Source organism: Oculina patagonica, chromosome 4 (assembly GCF_052425735.1).
Source record: "Oculina patagonica isolate OP01 chromosome 4, crgOcupat, whole genome shotgun sequence".
In the NCBI taxonomy this organism is placed as follows: Eukaryota; Metazoa; Cnidaria; class Anthozoa; order Scleractinia; family Oculinidae; genus Oculina; species Oculina patagonica.
Genome location: NC_135761.1, coordinates 17,650,473 through 17,674,684, shown reverse-complemented (window position 1 = coordinate 17,674,684; position 24,212 = coordinate 17,650,473). Strand labels below are relative to the sequence as shown.

The following is a 24,212-nucleotide window of genomic DNA, read 5'->3' as shown; positions in this document are numbered from 1 at the left end:
TCATATTCGCTTTTGGCTGTTTCTAACTTTTGCATATTTTCGTTAGATGGTTCTTCAGCAATTTTTTCCTCGCACATTTTTAATGTCTCTTTAATGTTTTTCAGTTTTTCTCTCTTTTCACGCGCTTTTTGTTTACTATAAGAGATGCTTTCCCTACGAATATTATATTTTATCCAGTCCCATACTATTCGGTAATCTGTGCAAAAATTAATTTCGCTCAACCAGACGGGAATATTTTCTCTTATCAGTTCAATGTATGTCGAGTCTTCAAAAAGGCTATTATTTATTTTCCAAAAAGAAGGGCCATGATTCTGGGTGTCTAAAGAATTAATTTCGATAACAACTGCCGAATGATCAGTTCTCACCGCAGGTACGATTTCTATTTTAGCGACATCATCTTGAAGTGACTCCGGAATGAACCAATAATCAAGCCGTCGTTGAATAAGTGGTGTTTTTTGTCTCCAAGTGAACCTTCTGCACTCGGGGTTTTGGACTCTCCAAATGTCAATTAAGTCATTTTCTATTAAAATTTCTTCCAGCGCTTTAACCGAGTCTTTTAAAACAGGATTGCCACCAGAGCAGTCTTTAGATGGATCTAGAGTGACATTAAAGTCACCTCCGATTATGATTTTACATTGCTCATAGCGTTCGTCACTGTTAATGAGATAAGAAGGTTTGCGAAAAAATGATGTTTGTTCAGTTGAAGTGTTAGGTGCATATATATTGACTAAAAGAAACAATTGGTCTTGAATAATGGCTTCAAGACAAAGGAATCTTCCTTCCTCATCTGATTGGACTGATTTTAGTGTGAAATCGAGCGTGTTTCGTACAAGTATGGCGACCCCACGACTATGCACAGTGCCGTGCGCGAAATAAGTTTCGCCTCGCCACTGGGATATCCATTGATTTTCTATTTCTTTTGTGCTATAAGTCTCCTGAAGAAAGCAAATATCTGCATTCTTTTGAGTTAACCAATTGTAAATTGTTTTCCTTTTCTCGAAAGTGCGAATTCCACGAACGTTCAGCGAGATAGCTTTGAATTGTATATTTGTTGTCATTATTCCAGCTTATAATTATTTAAATTTGCGTTTCCTCGAAAGTTGTTGTGTTCAAAAAGCGTAATAAAACTATTGACTGACATAATGGCCCATATAAAAACAAATACAACAGAAAAAAACATTCTACTACTTAAAATAAGAAAAAATATGAATCACAGCCAGTAAAGTACTGTTAAAGCTGTGTCGACCGGATCCAAGCAATAGTTAACAAAGCGCAATCTGTATGGATTAGTGCGACCCCCGGCCCTTATAATTAAGTGCGTAAATTAAATAAGCATTAATAGCTTCTTATAAATGATGTTTACCTTACATTTAAGTGCAAATGTTCCGCTTGAAAGTATAGAAAAATGTCTTAAAGTTCTCCACATCGTCCTAGTTTAGGAATCCAGCTCTTCGATGTCAAAGGGTTTGCCAACCGGCCAGAACTTTCCACCTATGTACAGCTTATCTGGCTCGGCCTTACTAAACACTGCGTGAACCTTATGCTGCCTTGCTTTCTTTAAAGTGGCCATCTGTGCTTTTCTCCTCGTGACGATCTCCCGTGGCAGATCTCTGTACATCTGAAAGTCGGTGTCACGAAGGCGAAAACCCAATGAAAGAATCTTGTCACAATCCTTGGCTCTAAGGAATTTAGCGAGGATTGCTCTCGGCCTTGTGCTTTCACTGGTATTCTTTCCGACACGGTGAACTCTCTGTATTTCAACTGTTCCCGCTTCCATGAAACCGAGCTCTCGTTCAAGGAAGCCGTGAATAATTTCTTCGGTGTCTTCTCTTTCATCTTCTTCGGGAATGTTTACGAACTTGATAGTCTCGCGACGCGAGTATGCCTCCAAGTATAAATCTTTCGTTTTTAGCTGTTCTTGAAGCGCAGCTAATTCTTCCTGTTTTTTCCTGAGTTGAAGTAATTGGCTGCTGAATTTGTCCATTTGATCTTTAATTGCTGGTACAGTTGGAGAATTAGTTAGCTTCTCGTCCAACGTGTCAATTCTTTTGTTAACGGCTTCGATGTCACATTTTGTCGATACCTCGGCTTCTTCCAGCTTCGTCATTCTCTTTTCAAGGCTAGCGAGGTTAGTCTCTACGTTCTTTACCGACACTTCAATGTTATTTAATTTGACGAGTATTACCTCTAATTTGCTGGCAACTTCGTCGGTCATCTCAGGCGCTGTAGCAATTACGTTCTGGTCTTCTTCACCTTCGGCGATTTGAGATTCGTTCTCGTGGACCGTATTTCTTGGCTTTTTCGGTTCGTTTGCTTCCTCTCCTTCTGACCCTGATGACCGGTTTCTTCGTTTGGAAATAAAATTCGCAATAACCTCGGCCATAGGCTCTAAACAAGAAGCTAGAAAAGACTAAATTAGCGGGCGGGTTGTAGCACACTCTTTACGCCGCCATGATCTCGTCCCAGTCCAAAGCCTGGAGATGTCGTTGACAATTTGATATATATCGACGTCTTCATCGTCATCGGGGTCAACCATGTTGGTATCGTTTGCCTCTTCGATGTCCGAGTCAAACAAGAAACTAAAAAGATGCTGGGTTTTACTCCATGGAGCGTTTCCTTGTTTTGTGAGGCCTCTTGGAGGGGGCGTCTATTATGGCCGGTTTACACGTTACGATTTGTCGGCCCGATTTGATAAGAAAATGATGAGTGCGCATTTAAAAATAGGTCTGATTTCTTAAAAATATGTCGCAGTGTCACAGATTTTAGAAATCGGGCCGATTTTCATCCTTTCAATTTGAATAGGCAAAGAAAAGCCAGCCGACGAATCGCAACAAATCTGGCCGACAAATCGAAACGTAAAACCGGCCTTTAGGCCCCGTCCACACTGACCCGGGTAAATTTGAAAACGCATCTTTTTTTCTCCGGTTAGGCCAACCTTAACCGTCCACACTGAAACGGCGTTTTCGGTCACCGAAAACGGAGGCTTTCAAAAACGCTCACCAATGAGCGTTTGGACTTGGAGCGTGAAATAGTGTATTTTTAAATTTTATTGTAAATAATTTTAGAGGGCCACTGGTTTGTTGCCCCCGCAGGGTTTTGGCCCAGAGGCCAAAACCCGAGGAGGCATCATTGTAATCCGCGCGAATATAGAGTATATATATAGTATATACCAGGAAAATTCTCGATTTGACCACAGTGAGCGCGCAAATGGTATCGGGAGTTGTGCAATGCCGACAAGGTTGAAAGCCCGCAAGTGGGTATCGGGAGGTGTGATAAAATCCCCTGTACGGTGATTGGTCAATGATGACGTGAACGGAGAAAAGCCTTGATCAGTCTATCTCCGGACGAGATTTACAAGAAATTTAAAAAAAGATCTCGAGATAATTGTTTAAGACTCGCGGCAGGCGAAACCGGAAACCAGAAGCGAGCGACTTTTAGAAAGTCAAGCGTTTTCATTGTCAAAGGTGAGAAATTCTTTCGGTATCCTTTCCTTTTAAAAAGTTGATCGTTGTCATGAAGCGTGATTTACGATAAGAAAGCCTTTGTCCAACTGACCGTGATTTACCAGGCACAAACTACTTGAATGGAGAAAACTTCAAAAGTCTTGATCGGTCCACTTCCGGACGAAATTTTAATTTTACAAGATGAAGAAAAGAAATTCAAAAGAGATCTCCAGATGCATTGTGATTATTTAAAACTCGCGGCAGGCGTTTGCTTTGACAGAGGTAAGAAATTCTTTCGACATCCTTTTCTTTCTAAAGATTGATCATTCTCATGTCATTCTTCATGCTCGGGCTCTCAGCCCATATATTTATAAAACAATTGGGCCGGCTCAAATGGTAATTTTAAAACGTTTTGTTGTTTCTAAAGTTTATCCTCGCTGAGATCAAGACTTTACCACAGTGAAGTGAGTTCGATTCGAGCCCGCAAAGCGGCCCATTCAAAGTGACGAAGTCGCAAAAACGAGCCACGCAAGTCGCGATAGGTGGACCGTCCCGGCGTGTTAAATTAATAAAGACGACGGACTTTTTCTTAAGTCTAGCTTGAGTCTAGCTGAGATCCCCCACCACAGCAAAACATGACAAAATGATGTCAAGATGCTGTTGCGTTCTTATAATCATCCAAAATAGAAAATTAATTTCCAATCAAATGTCTGAATTGTAGAAAAGGATGAACAGCAAAGAAAAACCGATAAACATCGTCGAAACTTCGGGGGCAACCTAGTGTCAGCTATTTCTAGTTAGTATTTTTTATGTTATTTTAGTGCTACCCTCGTTAAATAAAGACTTTACTTTTACTTTTACTTACTAATGAAGCGTATCGTTTGTTTTCAAATTTACCTGGGTTAATGTGGACGGAAAACATTTTACGCGGCGTTTTCAAATTTCTCCGTTTTCAAATTTACCCGGGTCAGTGTGGACGGGGCCTTAGATACTGGGCGTTTATAAGAGGAGTGCGCGTCTAATACAAACTTTACACCTCGCGGGGCGTTAATTAGATACGAGGCGTTTATTTGAAAGTGGGCGTTTATTAGATCATTATTTTACGGTAATTGCCCGCGAAGCTTTTTAATCGTTCATAGATCTATTCATATTGAATAATTTCTTGTTTGTCGAATCTCCTGCGGCTGTTAGATTCACACGAATTAGCGACAGTGCACTTTGCCATCTATATCGTAATTATTATGTTTGAAATGAAGAAATATTGTTTTCTATTAGATTAGTTTTCTTAGAATTGTGCTATCTACATGGGCACTAAGACAAAAAAAAATCAATTAAAAATAACAATTGTCTTTAACGCCTAGTGGTGATTTTCGCTTTTTTATTCAAAAGCATTCGTATCAGAGCGCTAATTCTCATCAGATTGTTTGTGTTTACGCATTGTTTGAACTTTAAAAGAGTTTTTGCAAATACGAAATAGCATTTTAATAAAATGTGATATTTTAGTGACATTGGCTTGTTTAAGAATCATACATAACACCCACGATAAGTTGAAATTTAAACTGCGATTAATTGAAATTTGTTCAACATACGAAACTTGTAACATAATATAGCATTCTGATTGGTTTTGTTGGTGGTCCGAAATTTTCAATTTCCCTTTATGTCTAGCCGACACTGTGTGTAATTAAAACTTTATTTAATTAGCTTGTTACACCGACTCAGTTCGTAATTGTATTAAAAACCTATTTTTATTATATTTTTTGCAAGAGATTTAAGTTCGGTTTGTAAATTTGCTAAAACCAAACTCGTGTAATATTTTTTCTCATTTCGGATCTTTCACTCTTTCAATAACATCTTGGTTGGAGTTTCATTAACCAGTGTTTAGTTCACATCCTCCACAGCTCTGAATCCAAGTCTACGTTTAATAGGAAGGTGAGAATTATGCAACATAAGCTGCTCAATCTCAATCTTGTCAAAAGTTGAATAGACTTGGGCTGGGTGGCCAAACGTAATCGCAAGTTTACTCGCAAGTGCGCGCAAGTTGCGAAAAATTATTTCACGACAGTCAGAATGTAATCAAAATGCAAACTAATAACGTACGAACAACTTGCGATGACTCGTGTGGGAAACGCTGAAATATATATATCTTGTGTGCAAACTTGATTCTTACCAAAGCGCAAGTCATCGCAAGCAAGTGCAAGTCCCCGCCAAACGCAGTCACAAGTAGACGAACGGTTAGTTTCAACTTGTGTCCACTTTCGGATCCGTTTGGTCAAGGCGCCATTGATTTAGAGTGTAGAATTTTATTCACATTGTATACACTTTTTTCTCTGACAATTTATTTTATACGAATATCGAGATTGAAATTTGCGAAAATTTAAGAATCATATTTAAAATAAGCCCCAGGCTGAGATTCTGAAAAGAATATAATTTTGTGTGTTGAAAATTTGTAAATAAATACAATTTTATATGTTTTAACTAAACTGCATGAAATTCTTCCTTTCTCTAAATCATGTAAAAGGCAAAACTAGCCAATAAAACGATAAAACCCTACACTAGCCAAATGTTCGATGCCAGTTTGATGAATGGTGCATAAAATAAATATGTATGGCAAACAGCACAAACGAAAATGTCATACGCTCTAATCCAAAAATATTTTCAGCCTAAAATTAGTGGTAGGCAACTTAACCCATAAAAAATATCTTTGAAAGATATAACCTTCATTTGCGGATAGAAATCAAGTACGGCTAAAAATATCGATTTTTTGAAGACGCGCGAAAATTTTTAGTTGCAATAATCCGTTTTCATGCGAGCCATCCGCAGCCAAAGATGCTCGTTAACATTTTCAGTACTCTAATACAGCAATAATTAATAAAAATGGACTATTATTTTTAGATTTCCTGCGACACAAATATAAATTTGGCTGCGGTTTTTATAACAAATTTGGTAAAATCCGTGACATAGTCCCTTAAGCTGGACCGAAAAAAAAAAACAACAATATTCTTATAGACAAAAAAAGAGTGTATTTTAGCTCGGAAAGCTTGGTGGTACGTCAGGACAAAGATCAATCTTTTGGCTGGCATTGATGGTTATTAAAAAAAGTTACCATTATTGGGAATTTAATTTGTAAGGAGTTTATCTGAAGCATAAAAATCAGAGGACAAAAACTAGTCTGTATTCGGTCGCAGGAAAATGTTGATTCTCCGTGTGATGATGAAGAAAAATGTTCTCAAGGGAATGTTTACCAAAGACTGAATAGTGGTTTGCCATTTTAGGGTGGTGATTGAAAAATGATTTTTAAAAGGTTTTGACATGCGACATTTCATTTTTTGCTAAGTTTCCTAATGCGAGTGAATTTACTTTACCGTTTGAAGTGGTAGTACTATTTCAAAAACGAGTGCGAGTGTTTCATCACGATTTCCAAACACGAGAAAACAGATGAAAGCACGAGGCCGCTTCGGCCGAGTGCTTTCATCTGTTTTCGAGTGTTTGGAAATCGTGATGAAACACGATGCACGAGTTTTTGAAATGACTTCTCTAAAGAAACAATACAAAATTATGCAGTGTCGTATTTTTTCCCATTTTTCTTTAAAATGCCTTGTATGTGTGATTTGTTGTATTCAGTCGGCATTCATTGTATTTGTGAGCTTTTGTTTTTAATTATCCAATAGTTTCGCGTTGCACCAAATTTGTATTCTAAAAGCGTTGTGAACTTGAAGGGATTTACATATTGTTTTTGCCATGGCCGAAGGAAGGTTTCGCTCCCCGAAAACAATCGAGGAAGAAGAACTTTGCGTAGAGAGAGCAGTACCGAAGTCTACCAGATATAAAAATAAGTGGGCAATAGGGATTTTTGAGGATTGGCAACGAGTGCGAAGTGTCAATGTTCCAATACTCGAGGTTGGTGGAGTTTTTAAAGAGTATGAATTGCACAAAGTTCAGCCGCTTACGTTAAGCCGCTAAGCCGTTAAGCCGTTAAGTTCAGCCGCTTACGCCGCTTACGCCGCTTAAGTTTCTCAGAATGTGGATATGGATACTATGCCAGTCTGTTTTGGCGACTTTAAGAAATGTACTGTAAACTTTAATTTCAAATGACTTAGGCTTGTCAGTTTGTAATTTGAAATGTTTTTCCTGGTCATTGTTTATTAAAAATTAATGATTCATGTAAAGCTGTGTTTGAGTAATATATGAATATGCAGATTAAGAACAATTTTTTCACTAGTGATGAAAACGTGATGAAACACTAGTGATGAAAACGTGATGAAACACTAGTGATTTTCAACTGGTGTTTCATTGAGTTTCCAACTCATCCACCTGACCCGAATGGGGCGCTCTGGTTGGCTTATAACGTCATGAATTATTAATGAGTTTGAGAACTATAGTTCTTAAAGTGCTACAGTACGTAGTATCAGTGAATACTGAAGCTGTCTGCCTAGTGTTAAAGGGCCCAGAGATATAAAATAATTCAGTTTACCTTGTATCACCGCCTTTTGGGTTATCACTTTCCAACGGTCGGAGATCTCTAGAATTAATTAGAAAGGTAAGTATGCATACAATATATCTTTTTTTACGTTACATATTTTTTAACACTACAAAGCTACACACGATAGAATAAGAAAAAATCTCAAATCCTTTTTGTCATGCAAAAATATATCATTACACTTCTACGGTATATATAACATACCGAATTTTAGTCGCAAACCGTAGTAAACCAGTCAAATTCGGCGTATCGCTTTTTCACTAATTTTTAGTTTTCTCTCGATCTATATCTGCCAATGATTTATTTTTTTGGGGTTTTTGAGTTATCGAAGTCATCTTCAACGTAATGAATTATAAATTAATTCTTAAAGACAATCAAGGAAGAAGGGGTGGAGGGGGCTAGAAAATTTTTACATGATTATTTGTGAAAACAATTTCTCTCTTTTACAGAGTCGACATGAGAATGGCTCCTATTTTGGTGATCACCTTGCTGTTGATGCTGTCGATGAACCCGGAAGTGACGTCAGCGTCAGGCTGTAAGATAGTCAGTAATGGTTGCAGTGTCCCATTAGACGCTCCGTTCTTTTACAAAAAGACTTTTACTCCAGCCTGCGTCAAACACGATGTCTGCTATTACTGTGTAAGATTCTCCATGATTAACGGTTATTTCGTCATTCAAAAGTCATGTTGAGGGGGTCCCGTCAACTGAGAAAATCGAGCCGTAGTAGGGACGAGAATAACGTAGCATTTCTACTCCTCATTCTCGTCCCCATAGCCCTTTCGTTTCTCTTAGCCGGCTGGGCCTTGGCACGAGGAAACGAAGGGCTCTGGGGGCACAGAATTTCCAGTTCTAGATTCTAGGACTTCCGGTCTTCATGTATGCAGTCATGACGTTTCAAAAGAATGTATGAGAGAGTCGTTTGGTTTTCGACTTCCGTTTAGGAAATCTTTGTTCCAAACAGCCAAACAAAAAAAAATCGAATTAATTCAAAAATCCTATGTCCCCAAAGTCCTCCGTTTTCTCGTGCCAATCCGGCTAAGAGAAACGAAAGGGCTATGGGGACGAGAATGTCCTACTCCTTCACATGCCCTCATTCCCATGCTCCCTCGGTCTCTATTGTCGTCTAAGTAATCGGACGTTCTCCGCATTCGCGCGTTCAGTTCTATCCATACACGAGAGACATTCTGATGACGTATCTTTACAGATGAGTTGCGCGTGTTATTGTCTCTGATTGAATGTTATACTTGGGCGCAAAAATTCAAACCCGAGCTACTATCAAGGACGCTAAATCGATCTCACAAGTGAAGAATATCTTCGTAGAGCAATCTCAGAAGTATCTTACGCGAAGGGAAAATTGCGAACTCGTAGTAGTGCCTATGTTTTTAGGCTTTCTTTTCGCAGTTGCTTAACGTGCGTACATAAATGCGATGAATTTTCATGTACTACATCTTTCACCCACAGTTTAAATAAGTGACATTATTCACTCCCCCAGTGTGTCAAAATCAGGCAAATTGAAAAATTTAGAAATCTTCGTTCAAGAAGGCTTCGCCTTCTTTCAAGGAGGCAAGCCTTGCCGAGTGGTTTGGGGCGCTGGTGTTGTAATCCGGAGGTCCCCGGTTCAAGACCTGCCCAGCCACTAGCTGGATTTGTTTCTCGGTTGTCCCGAGTTCAAACCCTCGACCACGCTTTGTATATAGCCAACTGGTCTGCCTCCTGCCAGTTGGGATTTTTAAAGTTGTTATGTTCATTTAGAAATATTTGTTTCCTCTGTTTCAGTGGCATGCCTGTAAACTAGCTATCTCGCAGAGATATGAAGCTAAGTGCATGACCACTATAAACACCATTTATTTTTTATTATTATTATTATTATTTCGTAACATTAGAGTAAAAACTATTTTTGCGGTTGTTATGAAGATCAGATGACATGAAAAAGATTTGTTAAACAAAAGAGTCATTTTCCTTATTGTGGAGATATAAGGTGTAATAATTAATCACACCTGTAACACTACGTAAAATGTTTTTTTTTCCTATTACATGATTATGATTGTTATAAGTTTCGCTTTAGTTAAGTTTTATGCTTTTGCAGTAATAATAATAATAATAATAATAAAGATTTATATAGCGCCATATCCATGGCTCATGGCGCTTTACAATAAAAATGTTATTAAAAAGTGAAATTTACTTTAAAAATTTACATCAGTGATAAAAGGAAAAACTAACAAATAAAAAAGCTAAGCTGTAAAAATGGAAATAAAAACTAAGAATCATTATAACCTTTAAATGAAAAACTAACTCATTAACTAACTAACTTAACTAATTAACTAAGTGACTAACTAACTGTCTGACTAAACTATCTAATTTACTGGTTAACTGACTAACTAAAAGTCTAATTATAAAATTTGTTAAAAAGGTATGTCTTTATACAGGTCTTAAAATCTGATAGCGAGCCGCTCTCTCTTATATAGTTCGAGAGAGAGTTCCATAGGCTAGGTGCTACAAAAGAGAAGCACCTTTGGCCATAGCTTACTAACTTCACAGATGGTATTTTTAGTAAGTTTTTAGACGAGGATCGTAAACGCCTGGTTGGTGTATAGGGCTCTAGCATCTCAGTAATATAACCAGGGGCCTGGCCGTTAAGCGCTTTGTAGGTTAAGAGTAGTATCTTGTAGTTAATGCGCTGATTTATTGGGAGCCAGTGAAGCTGCCTTAGGACGGGCTTGATATGATCGTATTTCTTTGTGCGAGTAATATATAATGTATTTATAGTCATGCAAAAAAGCTTATTGTTGCTGTAGTTGTTGGACCAAAGTTTTCCTTGTTTCTAAAGCAAGCATGTGTTTATGCTAAAATCAACTTTCTGTGCTCTTTACAGGGTGAGAAGTATGGATGGAATCAAAAACAGTGCGACAAGGCGTTTAAACGCGACATGTACAGACTGTGCGAGAAAAAAAAATAGAAAGCGCTTGTTCATGAGCAGTTTGTTACCTAATCCGTCCAACTTGTTCAACAAAGAGAAGAGGTGTAAAGCGTACGGTGCAGACGTGTACTATAGGGCTGTTCGTCTGGCTGGCAAATTGTACTGGGCGAAAAAATCACCAACTTGGTGCAATCAATCCTGCGCCAGGAATGAGGGAGACCCCCACTAAACTCCTTGAGGTTTAGATGGACAGACGAAAAAATATTCAAAACGGAAAAGAAGCATTCTTAGACTAGAAAATACACCATGTAGTTAATGCAAAATGAAATTAAAAGCTGTGTATGAACATGAGATGATGTTGTAAATGCAAAAAGATATGCGTTACTTTCGTGCCTTTCTGACATTGAGTGGTATTTTATTTCAATAGAGATAGAGATGGAGGTTTCATTTCAAACAATAATTTATAAAGGCACCCGATTTCAGTCCAAAAAAATAAAATTGCGGAACTTTCTCCCGGCATCCGATATTTTAATGGTTAGCACGATGAGCTCAAAGTCAACCAGTCTTGGCTTGCGGTTGAGCGTTGGCCTGGGTCGTTGTGCTGAATTGGAGCGAGACAAACAGGAAGCCAAGAGAGTGAACCGAGGCTAAAAGGGAAGAGGAGAGAGCATAGGGAATTGGGGCAAGACAAAAAGTAAGCCAACGGAGTGGGGCGAGACTTAAGGGGAAAAGGAGAGAGCATAGGGAGTTGGGGCGATACGAATAGTAAGCCAAGGGAGTGGGGCGAGACTAAAGGGTAAGAGGAGAGAGCATAGGGAATTGGCGCGAGACGAAAAGAAAGCCAAGGGAGTGGGGCGAGACTAAAGGGGAAAAGGAGAGAGCATAGGGAATTGGGGCGAGAAAAACGTAAGCCAACGGAGTGGGACGAGACTAAAGGGGAAGAGGAGAAAGCATAGGGAATTGGGGCGAGACAAAAAGGAAGCCAAAGTAGTGGGGCGAGACAAGGGTGAAACTAAAAGGGAGCTGAGAGGGCAAGGGGAGTTGAAGCGAGAGAGACAGTATAAAGGAACATGGGCGAGACTATAAAGACAAGGAGAGTGTGGAGAGATGAGGCCAAGACAAAAGGTAAGCCAAAAAAGTGGGGCTACGTTTAAATGGAGGAGGAATAGGCGAGGAGAATTTGGATTATTCAACAAGTAAGGCAAGAAAATGGGACGAGGGTAAAGTGGTAGGGGGTTGCGAAGGGAATAGGAGCGAAGAAAATAGTAAGCTGATAGAGTGGGAGAGACGATAACAGAGGGAGGAGAGGGGGAAAACAACTGGCTTGAAAGTCGCCTAGAACTAAACTTCTGAAAAGTCCTTTCCAGTAATTTTTGTACCATATCTAACCATATTTCGCGACTTCGTCGCTCGTAATAAGTCACGTATTACGAGTAAACGATGAAGGACGACCGGCAAATCTAGCTTGCAACAGGCTATAAATGAAAGATATTTACCACTTACACTAATCTTACTCTTGGATGAAAAAAAAATTCACTGATTTGATTTTGATAACTCCAATAAACAACGGAATTATACAGCTTCGACATTGTTCGTGGTACAAAATGAATAAATTTAATAACCTACTAAAATCATCAAAACAGTTAAAGTTGAATAAATAAGGAACAAGACGATCATAACAGTAAACAAAGACTGTTGATTATTTTGTCACTTCGAGTCACTGATATTGATTTGAAAATAACTTGACATTTGAAGTTAAGAAAACGCACATAACAGAAACGTATCTTTTTCATTGGATATAGACAAGAGCTTTTTCATACACATCTGTCAGAAATGTCAGTAACAAGCTTTTGAAAACAATGGACACAGTAAATAACGAACTGGAAGGAACAAGAAACTTACGTCACAAAAATATTGTGGAAGAAAAATTTTCAAGGGAGTATTTTGCTTATTTTTTAATTATAAACGATTTTTATCACTGTGTTATGAGAAATGATTCTAGTTATCGCCACCGGTCGATTGCGAGGAAATTCGAAAAACGAACACAAATAAATTTTCACTATGTTTATGGCGCGTAGCCTACATTCCCTTTCGATAGAATGAGAAATACTGGAAATGGCTTTGGTAGTATTTGACGGGGTAATGGCAAGTTTAACTGATCAACAGAAACAAGCATCTCCAGCCATCATTATTTTCATCGCATGGAAACCAGCCGAGTATAAGCAGGTAAGAACGTTTTCTTACACAATATTCACGCGAGCGCCTATTTAACGTAAAAAAATATTCCCATTAGCTACAAATAGAATGAAGTTTTATCTATTGTATTCAACAGTCAACCGCTTAGAACATTTTCTCGACTCATTTAAACTAATTTGGTTTTTGGGCGTTTATCATTTTTGCGTTTGGCACTTTTCAACTACATCTTGGAAGAAAATTAAATTCGCGCATTTGATAATTGTTGGGAAAAAGGTTAGGTTTTTAACTCCTTATGGGTACTGTTTTTTCAGTTTGAGGAAAACATTCCACAACAGTTCCTTTTTTGTTTTTATGAATGATCCTTTATTTATTTCATATTTGTCCTGCTGGTTGTTTTTGTTCCCAAATTTGGCATAAATAATTGAAATTGTCAATAAGCATCTAACTAATTATGCACAATCAAAATTGAATCTTTATTACTTACATTGACCCTGATAGAACAAAGCTTTGATAAAGAATTTCTCACATTATTTGGGGGCCTTCAAAACTTTTCTTCTGAGAAATACATTTCAAAATTATGTTTGGTATATTGCAGAAAGAACATTCAAGACAGGCGGGTTTTGTTCACAGAGTGAAAAACATATTCAAATTTTGGACACGGTGACCTTTTGTCACTTTTTGAAATAATAAATATTTCGCATTACAAGTTCAAGTTGCCTTCAGAAAGAGGACACACCTTTACACCTTACAATTCGTTTTCAACGCCTTGGGTTCCACCTGCAATGATTTCACATTCTTCATAGCACATTTACGGCTCTTAGATCTTAGCAAATTCAAGCGAAAGTGCAATCGGCAAAATACGAACTATTCACGGTTTGTTTGTCAAACAAACTCAAACACAGTAGCGTGAATAAAAATAATTTCACGCAAAAAGAAATGACCTAATGGCTGCCACGAGCTTAAAGATAAACCGCTAGAGTTAAAATTTCACACAATATCGCAGCTGACAAGATTTATAATGTATTTATTTGTGATCAAGTTTCCGAGCCCACCACAAACTTGCAGGCTATTGCAACACTCGATCTAAATCCGCAAGGAAAATGACAACAGCACCAAGTCACAGAGAAACAAAAAAGTTTGCCCAGTTTGCTGCCAAAAATAGATGATTAAATATAGACTGTCTACATCTGCATGAGAAAATTCAACAAACTTTACATTGTAAAACTATGGCCTGTTTTCTAATTCATTATATCGCTCAGAAATGCTTTCGCCTTTTTTAAAATTTACTGTATCTCTTAGTCAAACTTCCTTTTGATTCTATATTTGTTTCCACTATTGTTTACACTGAAGCAGCACTGATAGATGTAACTCTTAAACAACGAAAACCTAGCTCATTCTAGTGAATATTTTATTGCCTGGCAAGGGTTTTTGAGAATATTGTCCCAGTAATAAACAAGAGAACAATGATTTTTATTTTTGTTACATTTTTTTACTCCCAAAGCCTTTTTTATCATTAGTTTTTATATTTGTTCAGAATTTTGCGTGTATCATCAGTAAGTCAGCAAAACGTGGCAAACACATCAAGGGTATAGAACAAGACTTCATCTCATTGAACAAATTCATGACTAAACAAAACGTAGCCAGTGACATTGCGTGTTAGACTGAACCTTGAATTTTCAGCATTGCGTCTCAAACTTGTTCTAACTAGAACTTCTTTAAAAATAAACAATCAATTTATTGTACCTAAAATTGTCTTTACTGCCTAGTGGAGATTTTCGCTTTTTTCAAAAGCATTCGTATCAGAGGGCTAATTCTCATCGGATTGTTTGTGTTCACGCATTGTTTGAACTTTTAAAGGGTCTTAAAACTAGAGCCGCTTTGCAAATACGAAATAGCATTTTAATAAAACGTGATATTTTAGTAACATGAGCTTGTTTAAGATTATCCACACCCCAGGGAAACCGCAATTAATTGAAATTTGTTCAACATACGAAACTTGTAAAATAATATGGCATTCTGCTCGGTTTTGTAAGTGGTCCGAAATTTTTAATTTCCCTTTATGTCTAGCCGACACTGTGTGTAATTAAAACTTTATTTAATTGGCTTGTAACACCGACTCAGTTCGTAGTAGTACTAAAAACCTATTTTTATTTTATTTTTTAGTTCGGTTTATAAAATTGCTAAAACTGAACTCGTGTAATATTTTTTTTCTTGTATACGGATCTTTAATCGTTCAATAGCATCTATTTATTGACTTGTTTGGAGTTTCATTTGCCGGTGTTTAGTTCATATCCTCCACAGCTCCGGGGGGGGGGGTTGGCTTCAATAATTAAAAAAAAAAAAAAAATTAAGGAGAGATTAAAACCGGAAAAAAAAAAAAATAAAAAAAATTTATTAAATAATAGTTTTTTTTATATTTTTTTTTTTTTTTTTTTTTTTTTTTTTTTTATGATAGAAAAAAAATATATTCCCAAAAAACAAAAAAAAAAAAAAAAAAAAAAAAAAAAAAAAAAAAAAAAAAAAAAAAAAAAAAAAAACACAAAAAAAAAAAAAAACAAAAAAGGAAAAACCCCCCCCCCCCCCGGCCACAGCTCCGGTCCTAGAAATCCAAGTAAGGTGAGAATTATGCAACATAAACAGCTCAATCCCAATCTTGTCAAAAGTTGAATTTGCGTACAGACTTGCGTTGGGTGGCAAACGTACTCGCAAGTGCACGCAATAGGTTCTAAAATTTGTTAGGGGCACTAGCGATCAGCACAGATAACTACTACAGTGCATATATGATATGGAATTTATTGCTGTAATAAATAATTATCTAGAATACAGTTTAGATGACAACCATATAGTAAATTTATCTTCCCAAATTCAAATACTAGCATGCATATCTACACTATTTTTTTCATCTGTGCCTTCATTTTTGTAAAATAAAAACCTATTGAAAATTTTAGGCTAATAGGTTCTTATGAAAGGGGAGTTAAAAATGAAAATTTTAGCCTAACAGTTTCTTAAATTTTAGGCTCTTATATGTGGGTTTTTACTGTATTTTCAGCCTAACATCGGCATAACAATAAGAATATTACGCCTGGGCCGGAAAATCAGTATTCTTAAAGAAAAAAGGGAGTGTACTGACGCCCCGAAAGTTTGGCGGTAAATCAAGACAAAGATCAATCTTTTGGCTGGAAACGATTGTTATTAAAATAAGTTTCCATTAGAGCGGTTTTCACTTGAGTGTCGAAAAAGTAATTCGCATTTACTTTGGTTATGCTTCCCTTTGCTTAGTGATTGGTTTAAAAAACCTGCGCCCCTTTCTCAACCAATCATAAGTAAAACCAAAACCAATCGTGACGCACTCTCGCACGTTTTCCCGCGCTTCATCCTAGCTCATGTATTTGCTTCGAGTTTTTATTGTGTTTATTGTGATTGGTCAGAGTGATTACTTTGGTTTTGGTTTTACGGCACTCAGTCGAAACTCGCTCTATTGGGACCTTTATTTTATTTATCCGGTGCATAAAAATCAGAGGACGAAAACTAGTCTGTATTCGGTCGCAGGAAAATGTTGATTCTCATGTGATGATGAAGAAAAATTTTCTCAAGGGAATGTTTACCAAACATTAGTGGTTTGCCACTTTAGGGCGCTGATCTTAGACAGGTTTTGACATGGAACATTTCTTATTTTGCGTTCTATAGTTCTTAAAGTGCTTTAGTACGCAGTGGTACATTTTTCAATTACGTCAGTGGTCAGGATTCACAGTGTACTACTTCATTCGTTTGTTCGACCGAGGACGATTCTAAACAGTACTTAGTATTTCAGTGAAGTGGTACTTCAGTACTAAAAGTGGTATAGTACGAAGTAACACTACAGCACTTGAAGCTATCTTTTTCATAAGAGCCCAAAGATATAAAATGACTCACTTTACCTTGTAACACCGCCTTTTTGGTTATCACTTTCCAACAGTCGGAGATCTCAAGAACTACGAACTTGAAGGTAAGTACGCTTACACGATATCATTTTTTCTTAAGTTACATGTAGTATCATATTTTTCAATTACTCTTCTTTACATTACACTATTTATACGCTACAAAGCTACACGCCATAAAAAAGTCTCAAATCTTTTTTATCCTGCAAATATATATCGTTAAATTGTTGAATATATAACATACAGAGATTTACCCACTTGAAAACTGCAAAGTGAATTTAAGTTCGCAAACCGTTGTAAATCAGTCAAATGGCGCGTATCACTTTCTTCACTTATGTATAGTTTTCTCTCGATGTATATCTGCCGCAGATATATTTTAAAGTTTTGAAATAATTATCGAAATCATGCTCAAGATATGTGCACAAGATAGAGTCCCTCTAAACCAAAATCCGCCCTCTACTCGGAGTTTGTTTTCAACGACTGGTGGGACGCAGCTGGGGTTTGGACTCTCTAATCCCCAGAGGCCTCTTTTTTTTCGTACGGGGAAAGGTGAAAAGTAAGCGCGCGGAGCCTCTGGGGAGAAGAGAGGGGTTTGTGGGAAAGACCGAGCAAGGTGGCCGCGAGAGAGATTGCAAGCTAGGGAAAAGGAAATGATGATGATGATGATGATGATGATGATGATGATGATGATGATGATGATTTAAACCAAAATAGCCATTTCTTCAGTTTCGGTGATTATTTTGTTAATTCTTCTGACATGCACACTTGATTACTTGTCGATGTATTACGTAATACGAGAAACAGTTTGAAAACATCGAGAAAAGAGCTAAAAAAGCGACCCTGCGGGGGTTTTTTGACGAGATTTATAGAGGTGTTTGGAAATGAATGATGAAACACTGTCCCGTTGGTTTGATATATCCTCCCCCCCCCCCCCCCCCCCCGGGGCTTCCCCCCCCTTCTCGGGGGGGAGGGGGGGCCCCGGAAGGGGCGGGGAAAAAATTCGGTGACGTCACGAAATTTCGCGCCAAATAGAGAAGAGGGAAGGGAACGCCTGGGTACTAGGCTGTCGGCTGATATATCCTCTCAACCGAGACCAGAACTGAGAAGAAAACGAAAAGATAAAGCCGTATAACTCTATGATGACTTTAGAAGAGCACATAGCCAAACATCGTCAATGTATGATTCCTTTTTTGTTTTAACTTAATGAATTATTAATTACGCTGAGAAGGAAAAAGTTAATGCAATCAATGAAGAAAGGGTGAAGGGGGCTAGAAAACTTTTACATGATTATTTGTGAAAATTATTTTTTCTTTTCGCAGAGTCAACATGAGAATGGTTCCTATTTTTGCGATCACCTTGTTGTTGATGCTTTCGATTAACCCGGAAGTGACGTCAGTGTCAGGCTGTAAGATAGTCACTAATGGTTGCAGTGTCCCTGGAGACCTTCCGTTCATTTACAAAAAGACTCTTACTCCAGCCTGCGTCAAACACGATGTCTGCTATACCTGTGTAAGACTCTCCATGGTTTACTGTCATTTTGTTATTCAAAAGTCATGTTGAGGGGCCCCCGTAAGCTAATAAAATCGAGCTGTACTAAGAACGAGAAAGGTAGCATTTCTACTCTTTCACTTGCCCTCATTCCCATTCTCTCTCGGTCTCTCTTGTCGTCTAAGTAAACGGACGTCCTCCGGATTCTTGCGTTCAGTTCTATTCTGATGACGTATATTTACAAAGATGCGCGTATTATTGTCTCGGATTGCCTGTTATACTTGGGCGCAAAAATTCAAACCCGAGCCACTATCAAGGACGCTAAATCGATCTCATAAGTGAAGAATATCTTCGTAGAGCAATTTTAGAAGTATCTCTTACGCGAGGGAAAAATTGCGAAAGCGTAGTAGTGCGTATTTTTCTTTTCAGGCTTTCTTTTCGCAACTGCTTACGTGCGTAAATAAATGCGATAATCTTTCATATGTTACATCTTTCACCCGCAGTTCAAATATGTTGCATTTTATATATTCACTTTCGTAGTGTGTCAATTTGTCAACATTTGGCCCAAAGTTTTCCGTGTTTCTAAAGCAAGCATGTACTTATGCTAAAAACAATTTTTTGTACTCTTTACAGGGTGAGAAGTATGGATGGAATCAAGGTCAGTGTGACAATGCGTTTAAACGCGACATGTACACACTGTGCGAGAAAAAAACTAGAAAACGCTGGTTCATGAGCAGTTTGTTACCTAATCCGTCCCACTTGTTCAACAAAGTAAAGAGGTGTAAAAAGTACGGTGCAGACTTGTACTATACGGCTGTTCGTGCGGCTGGCAAATGGTACTGGGAGAAAAATCCACCATCTTGGTGCAATCAATCCTGCGCAAGGAATCATGGGGACCCCACTAAACTCCTTGAGGTTTAGATGGACAGACGAAACATATTCAAAACGGAAAAGAAGCATTCTTAGACTAGAAAATACACCATGTAGTTAATGAAAATGAAATTAAAAGCTGTGTATGAACATAAGTTGAAGTTGTAAATGCAAAAAGATTTGCGTTACTGGATTGGGCGAAACTAACTTAGGGAAGAGGAGAGAGCGAAGGAAATTGGGACGAGACAAAATCTAGTAAGCCAACTGAGTGGACAGATTTAAGGAGGAAAAAGGAGAGCATAGGGAATTGGGGCGAGACGAATATAAGCCAGGGGGGGGGTGGGGGGGGGGGGGGGCGGGGGGCGGGACGGAGGGGGGGGGGGGGGGGGACAAAAAGTAGCAAGGGAGTGGGACGAGCTAAAGGGGAGAGGAGAGAGCATAGGGTTGGGACGAGACAAAAAGACAAAAAGTAAGCCAAGCGAGTGGGACGAGACTAAAGGGGAAGAGGAGAGAGCATAGGGAATTGAGGCGAGACAAAAAGTAAGCCAAGGGAGTGGGACGAGACTAAAGGGGAAGAGGAGAGAGCATAGGGAATTGGGGCAAGACAAAAAGACAAAAAGTAAGCCAAGGGAGTGGGGCGAGACTAAAGGGGGAAGGGGAGAGAGCATAGGGAATTGGGGCGAGACAAAAAGTAAGCCAAGGGAGTGGGGCGAGACTAAAGGGGAAGAGGAGAGAGCATAGGGAATTGGGGCAAGACAAAAAGTAAGCCAAGGGAGTGGGGCGAGACTAAAGGGGGAAGAGGAGAGAACATAGGGAATTGGGGCGAGACAAGAAGTAAGCCAAGGGAGTGGGACGAGACTAAAGGGGAAATGGAGAGAGCATAGGGAATTGGGGCGAGACAAAAAGAAAGCGAAGGGAGTGGGGCGAGACTAAAGGGGAAGAGGAGAGAGCATAGGGAATTGGGGCGAGACAAAAAATAAGCCAAGGGAGTGAAACGAGACTAAAGGGAAAGAGGAGAGAGCATAGGGAATTGGGACGAGACAAAAAGTAACCCAAAGGAGTGGGGCGAGACAAGGGTGAAACTAAAAGGGAGCTGAGAGGGCAAGGGAAGTTGAAGCGAGAGGGACAGTACAAAGTGACATGGGCGAAACTATAAAGACGAGGAGATTGCGGAGAGATGACGCCAAGACAAGCTTAAGAGGTAAGCCAACAGAGTGGTGCTAGGTTTATTAAATGGAGGAGGAATAGGCGAAGAGAATATGGATTATTCAACAAGTAAGGCAAGAGAATGGGACGAGGGTAAAGTGGTTTTGAGGGGAATTGGAGAGAGGAAAAAAGTAAGCCGAGAGAGCGGGAGTGAACTTAACAGAGGGATCGAGAGAGGGGGAAAACAATTGGCTTGAAAGTCGCCTGGAACTAAACTTCCGAAAAGTCCTTTCCAGTAATTTTTGTACCATATCTAACCATATTTCGCGTTTTTGTCGCTCGTAAAGGGGGGCCCCCCGAAAAAAAAAAGGGCAAGGGGAGGGGAAAAAAATTTTCCTAAAAAAAAATTTTTTTTAAATGGAGGTTTTTTTCCATATATTTTACCATTATGGGGGCAAAAAATATCGTTCGTTATATCGAGGACTTTGTTATATAGAGGTTCGTTAAATCAAGGTTCCACTGTGATATAATTCTCGTATTTCCGCAAGTAGACGATGAAGATCGACCGGGAAATCTAGCTTGCAAGATATTTAACACTTAATGGCTCTTAATGGGTTCCTGCCACTTACAGAAATCTTACTCCTGGATGAAAAAAAATTAATTCACTGATTTGATTTTGATAAGTCCAATAAACAACGGAATTATACAGCTTCGAAATTGTTCGTCGTACAAAAATGAACAAATTTAACATCCTACTAAAATCATCAAAACAGTTAAAGTTGAATAAATAAGGAACAAGAAGATCATAAAAGTAAACAAAGAATGTTGATAATTGTGTCACTTCGAGTCACTGCTATTGATTTGAAAATAACTTGACATTTGAAGTTAAGAAAACACGCAGGACAGAAATCTTTACCTCTTTCATTGGATATAGAGAAGAGCTTTCACAGACACATCTATCAGAAATGTCAGTAACGAGCTTTGGAAAACAATGGACACAGTAAATAACGAACTGGAAGAGACAAGAATCTTACGTCACAAAAATATTGTGAAAGAAAACTTTTCAAGCGAGCAGTTTGCTTTTTTTTTTAATTATAGACGGTTTATATCACTGTGTTATTAGAGGAAAGGATTCTAATTATCGCTGCGCGCCGATCTATTGCGAGGAAATTCGAAAAAAGAACACAAACAAATTTTCACCAATAAGTTTATGGTGCGTGGCCTGCATTCGCTTTCGGATAGAATGAGAAATACTAGAAATGGGTTTAGAAGGAATTTGACGCACTCACGGCAAGTTAAACCAACAGAATCTAGCAACTCCAGCCATCATTAATTCCTTCGCACGGAAACCAGCCGAGTATAAGCAAGTAAGAACGTCTTCTTACGAAATATTCAGGCCTATTTAACGTAAAAATATTATTCCCATAAGCTATTGATAGAATGAAGTTCTATCTCTATTGTTGCGGGAAAAAGTTAGGTTTTTAACTCCTTATGAATTGCTGGTTTTTTGGAAAACATTCCACAACAGTTCCTTTTCGGTTTTATAAATGATCCTTTGTATTGTTTTACCTCCAGGTTATAGCAGTTCCCAAATCCGGGCATAAATAACTGCAAATGTCAATACGTACTAACTAATTATGCACAATCAAAAATGAATCTTTATTATTTACATTGATCCTAATAGAACAAAGCTGTGTTAAAGAATGTATCACTTTCATTAGGTCCTTCAAAACGTTTCTTTTGAGAAATATATTATTTTTAAATTATTTTAGGTATACTGCAGAAAGAACAGTCAAAGCAGGCGAGTTTTGTTCACACAATAAAAAGGCATTCAAATTTTTGGACACGGTGACCTTTTGTCAGTTTGTTAACAATAATTATATTTCACTTAAAAATATAAAGCTGCCTTCAGAAGAAGGGCACACCTTTAGACATTAGAATTCGTTTTTGACCTTCAAAAACTCTCCTTGGACACACCTCACTGGGATTTCGCATTCTCCATATCACATGGAAAGTTCAATTGAAAATGTAAACGAAAAAATACGAACTGTTCACGGTTTGTTTGCTAAACAAACTCAAACACAGTAGCGTGAATCAAAATAATCACGCTAGAAGATTGGTCTAATGACTGCCACGAGCTTAATATAATGACTAGTTACAATTTGACACAATATTTCAGGTGACGAGATTTATGCTGTATTAATGCGATAAGTTTCCACGCCTACCAGTAAATTGCAGTTTATCACTACACTCATTCGCAAGGAAAATAACAAAAGCACCAAGTGACAAAGAAACATGAAAGTTTGCTCAGTTTGCTGACAAAAATAGATGATTCAACATGGACTGTCTAAACCTGTAAGTATCTTTTATATCATTCAGAAATGCACTCGCCTTTTCAAAAGGGATAGAGTCTCGATAAAAGAAAAACGTTATTAAGAATCAGTTACTGTACATATATCTCTTAGTCATTGATTCCATATTTGTTCCCACTATTGTTTACACTGTAGCAGTACTGAGAGCTGAAATTGTTTAACAACGAAAAAGTAACCCATTCCAGTGAAATATTCCATTGCCTTGCAAAGGTTTTAAGAGTAATGCCTAGTAAAAAAAATAAACGAACATTTTTTTTTACATTTTTCACTCCCAAAGCCTTTTTTATCAGTAGTTGATTTGTTCAGAATTATGCGCGTATCATCAGTAAGACAGCAAAACGTGGCAAACACATCAAGAGTATAATACACGACTTCATCTCATTGTGCAAATCAACTACTAAACAAAACGTTGTAACCAATGACATTGCGTGTTAGAATAAACCTTGATTTTTCAGCAATGCGTCACAAACTTGTTCTAACTAGAACTTCTTTAAACAAAGAAGAACGAAAAGTTGGCTCAGTTTGAAGAAGAAAGAACATTTGGCTTCAATCTGAAAAGCAACACATAAGGATTCAAGAAGCTGACGACGTAAGCTTACATTTTACTGTAGTTCTAGCCGGTTATTCCTCTTTATGCTTTGCTTGTTTTGATATTTAATATTACACTAAATCTTCTCTCTACCTTTTAGATTTTTGCTGTGTCTCCTTACACAACCGAGGAACCGCTGATACTTCAAAGGTAAATGTTTTATATATGTTTTGCCGCAAGTTTTGCGTTCAGACGTCTCTCTAGAATCTCGGTCTTTTGAATTGTGTGTGTGCAACTGATTTTGTGCAATTTTTTTCCCGAAAAATTAATAGTTATAACGAATCATGTTCAAAGGCGTAAGAAATTTGTCAGGAAAAGATCTTCACTTTAAACACACGACTTCATTATCCCGAAAAATTGTGGCATTCGATTGTAGAGAAAAAAGCTAGAATTTATAGCACTCGCAGATTTAACAAAGTTTCCCTAATTGCACATAAAACCTTGACAACAACTTTATGTTTTCAAAAGGTCCAGTTTTTACTCAGCCTTTTTATTCTTGAGAAGTGGAACAACCAACTCAGCTTAAAGATAGGCAATTTGTGAGTTTTGTGTTTATTCGTGATTTATTTTCTACTTAGATTTCCTAAAATATACATGTGCTCGTTGTAAAAGAAAAAGGAACAAAGAAATTCTTCGTAATTAAGTCGAGTTGCTTTGCGATGCTAACTTAATTAGATTACACAGAAAGAAGAAAGTTTTGGGCTATAACATAAAAGCAAGCCATTTTTATTCTATCTTTTTGTTTGCTCAGCTAGTTTGTGTTCTTCAAACAAACTATATCATTAAGAACTCGAAAA

At 37.9% G+C, this 24,212-nt stretch overlaps 2 protein-coding genes and 1 pseudogene across 4 annotated transcripts in view; 2 read left to right on the top strand and 1 right to left on the bottom strand.

The window, feature by feature from the left end:
• LOC144651798 (large ribosomal subunit protein mL38-like) overlaps window positions 1-24,212 on the bottom strand; it is a 132,588-nt gene that overhangs the window by 32,493 nt on the left and 75,883 nt on the right. The window lies entirely within an intron of this gene.
• On the top strand, window positions 1,852-11,188 carry LOC144651957 (uncharacterized; annotated as a pseudogene). The gene is made up of 3 exons (XR_013570384.1): window positions 1,852-1,865; window positions 8,370-8,559; window positions 10,793-11,188. The product of XR_013570384.1 is annotated as an uncharacterized LOC144651957 (transcript).
• On the top strand, window positions 15,637-19,464 carry LOC144651954 (uncharacterized). 2 transcript variants are annotated; one of them, XM_078512032.1, is made up of 3 exons: window positions 15,637-15,649; window positions 18,270-18,459; window positions 19,072-19,464. In XM_078512032.1, the coding sequence occupies exons 2-3, from the start codon at window positions 18,277-18,279 to the stop codon at window positions 19,357-19,359; spliced, it is 471 nt and encodes a 156-aa protein (XP_078368158.1). In that variant the 5' UTR covers window positions 15,637-15,649; window positions 18,270-18,276; the 3' UTR covers window positions 19,360-19,464. The 2 variants fall into 2 exon arrangements, with proteins under 2 accessions (XP_078368158.1, XP_078368157.1); XM_078512031.1 differs by lacking the exon at window positions 15,637-15,649 and adding an exon at window positions 16,943-17,018.